The 5,481-nt window shown below is 34.3% G+C and overlaps 1 protein-coding gene across 1 annotated transcript; it reads right to left on the reverse strand.

Annotated features, from left to right (window-relative positions):
• Positions 1-1,014: 1,014 nt before the first annotated feature.
• LOC107725042 (tryptase-like) lies at positions 1,015-4,461 on the reverse strand. Its single transcript, XM_016534187.1, has 6 exons — positions 4,407-4,461; positions 3,340-3,360; positions 3,062-3,233; positions 2,713-2,981; positions 2,471-2,610; positions 1,015-1,299 (listed from the first exon to the last, which is right to left on the reverse strand). Exons 1-6 carry the CDS (start codon positions 4,459-4,461, stop codon positions 1,015-1,017), a joined length of 942 nt encoding a protein of 313 aa, XP_016389673.1.
• Positions 4,462-5,481: the final 1,020 nt, after the last annotated feature.

Raw genomic sequence — 5,481 nt, forward strand, 5'->3', positions numbered from 1 at the left:
TTTGATTACTTTTCTAAATTTCTAATGTTTTCAACTGTTTATCAGTTGAAACCCGGCAGGGTTAACCTTACAGTAGTACTCAACACTGATTACTGTCACACTTTCGAAATTCTTCATCACTTGAATTAAGATTATATTTCAGTTTTAAGGTAGACATAGGATGCAAAATTCACTTTTACATGGTGTTTGCATATAATAATTTATGCATTTAGCAGACGCTTTTATCCAAAGCGACTTACAGTGCATTCAGGTTATACATTTTTTACCAGTATGTTTGTTCCCTGAGAATCAAACCCACGAAACCACCCCTTTAAGATCACACAAGAAATATTTTATTAGCTATGATACCGTTTTTGAAATCAAATCTTTACATAGCTATGACAGTAAACACTGGAATCTAACAATGCCTTGGAAAAAAAGAGTTAATATTTAAAACATGAAGCATAGCTATACATAAACCCATATAGGAAATAAAAGAGTTATTGAATAAGCATGTTCTAAACTCCTGAAACATTGATGTCTCATATTTTAGAGCAGTCACTGCAATTTATGAAAGAAATCAATTAAATCTGTATGTGGGAGTGTGTGTGAAAAAAGCAGATGTAACCCCCTTTGTAATCCTTAACATTTTCATAAGTAACTGTAATTTAATTACACATTTATTCTCAGTAACTGTAACTGATTATAATTACTTTTATTTTGTAATTAAATTCCGTAATTCCGTTACATGTAACTAGTTACTCCCCAAGCCTGTAAACATACAAATAATTGTTATAAAAAATCAATATCGGCTGATCAAACATCCTAAATCTCACAAGGTGCAAGCATGCTGTACTTCAATAGTCTATGCTTTTTTAATGTCATTAACATCAGCTTTTCAAGATTATTTTAAAAGAGAAAGAATAAATGGCAAAAATAACAATATAACTACTCTTTTCACCTATTTATGAGAGCAAGTACAGTACAACTGTTCTCTTCATCAAAGAACCCTGAGAAATACTGTTTAAACAGTCTTTAGGAAGAGAGATAGAGGGAGAAGGTGAAAGGAATGATGGAGAATGTGAGAGAAATGGAAAATAAAAAAAGGTTGAGTGAACTTCTGAATCCATTGTTGTTGAATTCGACAAATCTAGGTGGGTTGCTGGCTATGTTAGTGGTGATCCAGTCCTGGTACTGAGAGACTCTGGCGTACACACCGGGATATCTGGGGTCATCACATTTGGCCCAAGCAAAACTCACAATGCCAGACTGAATCCACAGGGAGCCGTTCCTACCGACCATTGGACCTCCAGAGTCGCCCTGTATTGACAAACATTTAGCATTTATATCTCTGACAATACATAGCAAGCAACTGTAACAGACATAAGTATGCTAGTGTAGCGCAAAGGTTACAGTTATGCTGGCTGTGTATCCACCGAAGCGTTTTTTTTCCCCCCCTAAGGCAGTGTACTTTTCAATTGTTTGTCAGTATAAGAGCACTGAGGTTTTTTCTGTTGTCACTGAGAGAAAATTTTCGTTCTCAAAAGGAAATCCAAAACATTTTGATCGTCCACTGGTGGCTGACTGCAGTATAGGTCCCTACCTTTTTAATTTTATGTATGCATTTATTCATTTTATTTATTTATTTGTTAATTTTACGCATGACTACTGTGATGTAAGTGTCTTAATCAGCACAGTATATGCACGGATTATTAGTGAATTCCTTATACACAGGAAGTGTGCACTCTGGAGGGAGCCTTTGCTATTGAAAATTCAGTAAATATACATTTGACATTTTTACTCGCCCTCAGGCCATCCAAGATGTAGGTGACTTTTTCCCCCCTCAGTACAACAGCAAAGAAGATTTTTTAAGCTGAAATCACGGTTCTTGGTGATTCATAAAATGCATCTCCACAGCTACCATTACTTTGAAAGTCAAATAAAACTTATACAGGCAACACAAAATTAATACCTATGGCTCCTTATGAGGTCTTATGAAGTTAATTGATTGGTCTGTGCAAGAAACTGAACATTATTAACAACATTATTATCACAGACCAATCAATCATCATTAAGACTTACTGTAAATATATCATCATTAGCCAAGGGTATTAATTAGGTCATGCCTGTATATGCTCTTTGTCTCTAAAAGTGATGTAGTGATGTAGCCATGGACCACCTAAAAATCTTTTTTACTGTTATATATATATACTGTATATATACTGTATATATATATATATATATATATATATATATATACTTTATTTTTGCCTGTGTTGTTTACTCTATGGATATGTAGTCTGCATTGCAACTCTTTCCTCTGCAGATCAGGTGTAGTAAAAGCAGTCGTAGTGTATTAGTTCATGACCAGTGGAGTAAAGACTGAGCTTAATTAAGCAACTGGCAGTGTAAAGTTTGCAGATGACCAAAACTGGTGAGTAGTGTCTTACAAATTGCTTTGGATTAAAAACATTAATCATTTTTGTCTTACGTGACATGGACCTTTGCCCCCCACTTTTATCAATCCAGCACAAATCATGTTGTTTGTGACGAGCCCTCCATAAGCATTATAACAGTCACTGTTGCTCACAACTGGTACCTGCACCTCTTGCAGTATGTCAGGAAACGAACCTGTGACACAGATCAGAGGACACATTAATGGCTTTTAAAAACATTGTTGAGGTTAACAGTATTGTTTGTATTCAGTTAAATGGCAGAGAAATCTTCACTCACCTCCAGACTGTAGCTTGCCCCATCCAGTGACCCAGGTCTCTGTTCCTGCAGCAAATTTACTACCAGCAGCCGCCAGACAGACTGGCCTAATGTAATCAGTGAACGTCACTGAGGAGGAGAGCTGGAGCAGTGCTATGTCATTGTCATGTTTAGGATTGTTATAGGTAGGATGAATGATGATTCGACTCGCTGTCCTGTTTGTCTCATGAGAGTTTAAGCCAGATCGTCTCAGGTGCCCGAAGTACATCATAATATCAGATGTACCAAATCTGTAAGGAGAAAGTCTGCTTTGATCCCACTATTATTATCTACTGTTGTATCTTTAGCCTTATTTAAGGTTTCAACATACCCCTGCAAGCAGTGAGCTGCCGATAAAACCCAGTCTTTATTGATCAGACTCCCGCCACAATAACACAGATTCCCATTACAGGTGATATGTAGGCTGACTTGCCACGGCCAAGCCCCTGCCGTTGCAGCCTCCCCTCCAACAATCTTGGTGTTGAGGGGGGCTTGACCACACTCTGATGAGAGGAAAGACAATGTGACAATTCCTTGTAAAACTGACTCACCGTCATAGAAGAAAGTTCTGTGTGGAACAAGACTTGTGTGGTCATTATGACAACTTACCATCTAACTGGCAGAGGGAACCTGTGGGTAGACAAATACAAAGACAATCATTTTGGACGGAGCTGATAAAGTGATGTATGGAAACATGCTTGCTCATATTTACCAGTCAGTTTTTGACATATTGAAGTTTCGAAGTATAATTGACTAAAGTGTTTTAAACATGAAATCTTTTTGTGAATCATGCCATTGCTTTGGAACCATGAACTCCATTTTATTTCAATTAATAATAATTATGAATACAATCATATTTCACAGATTTCATCATTTGAAAATAATGGCAATATTGCTGTTTAGAGCTGCTGTCTCCATAATTTCCATATTTTTCCATAATTGATTATGGTATACAAATATAATATAAATATGCCATAAAAATGACTTGACTTATTTTTAGACGTACAGCAATTTAGCAGTCAACCTATGAAAAATAATCTAGCTATAAACCGTTTATAGCTAGTTGTAATTTTAAATATATTTATTATTGAAATATCAAAAATTTAAAATTATTATAATATACAGTACACTTACAATAGTAAAACATAATATAATAAACAATCAAACGTTTGGACACTATCTTTATCACTATTTATGATTTATATGGAGACCAAAATGTTAAACAAATCAAAACTATTACTTTTATTTTAAACGTATAGCTTCTTTGAAGTCCCGTTCATAATTCAGTTCTGTACACTCTAAACATTCTCTCAACCCATTCTGAGCTGCATTCCGAGAGGCTTTTTAAACAGTACTGAAGGAATTAACATGTATTAAACTCATCCATTAAAATATATACATACATTTTGCATGTGTAAGGAAATTAATAAAAATGCACAATTTAGATTTATCTACAAAACCAATTCCAAGCATTTAACCATAACTCTTTCTTTAGATCCAAAGTTTTTTTTTTTTTTTTTTTACAATCATGAGAAACAAATTCAGTCAAGTGTGTTGTGTATGTTCACAAAGATTTTTAGGAATTCAATTGCTTGTCAGTTATTAAACAATCAAAAGAAACACTATTAAACTTACATCTAATTTTGTAATGTTACAGATTTTTAGAAAGATTTTACCTGCTATGTTGAGAAGTATGGTTCCGGTAACAATCAAAGCTGTGTTAAACTTCATGCTTATCTTCTGGTCTGTGATCTGACTGCTGTTTCCTCAACTGCCAGGTTTCTAATGAGATGTAAAGCAAGTACCACCACATTTATCAACAGTTGTTTGGCCCCACCTTCTATTACATTTATCTTTGATTTTTTCTTTTTCTTTTTCAGAAACACCAATTCTGAGATTATTCATAGACGTCTGTTGCGGATGTGGGTGGGACTTGTCTCCAACACTTCATGAAAACTATTTGAAAAAGCTTGCAGAAAGCATGTAGAACACAGAAAAAAGAACATCTCCAATCCATCATTCTTCATAATTTAATCCATACATGTATTATAAAATACATACACTCATTTACTGGTGTGATTGACGCGATGAAGTCCACACCAGGCCTAACATTCACAGACATATATTTCATTTAATCTGCAATCCATCTCTGTATGGATGGTGGATTAAACATATAACACATGAAAATGTGGGCGAATGTTTGTGTCAACCTGAGATCTGTAAAAAGTGCTTTCTGAGACCTAATATTAATCAAATTCAGTAATCAACGGTTTTTTTCCCCTCTGTTCATGTTTTTTTATTTATTCAACACTATTAAATAACTGAAATAAAACAAACAAACAAAAACTTGCACCCATTGTAAGTATCTTACATTTAAAAAATAAATATCAAAAATGTAAATATCTTGCTTAATGCTTGAAGTAGTGAAATTGTTTTGAGCAAATTTAGCAAATTTCCATAACCGCTGACCTTTAATAATAATAATAATAATAATAATAATAATAATAATGAAGAAAAAGAAAAAGAAAAAGAAAAAGAAAAAGAAAAAGAAAAAGAAAAAGAAAAATAGCTGAACAAATTAATCGTTTTTAAAGATATTTGTGTTAACAGGTTTCTGGTCACACAACTGGTAAAACCAGAGCACTTTCTGCAACAACAGCAGCTACCAGTAAGTCACATTATATCGGGAACTATACTCTCTCTATGTGTATAATCGGCTCACACTGAAAACACACACACACACACACACAC

The sequence above is a fragment of the Sinocyclocheilus rhinocerous genome, unplaced genomic scaffold (genome assembly GCF_001515625.1).
Source record: "Sinocyclocheilus rhinocerous isolate Xijiao unplaced genomic scaffold, SAMN03320098_v1.1 scaffold1147, whole genome shotgun sequence".
In the NCBI taxonomy this organism is placed as follows: domain Eukaryota; kingdom Metazoa; phylum Chordata; class Actinopteri; order Cypriniformes; family Cyprinidae; genus Sinocyclocheilus; species Sinocyclocheilus rhinocerous.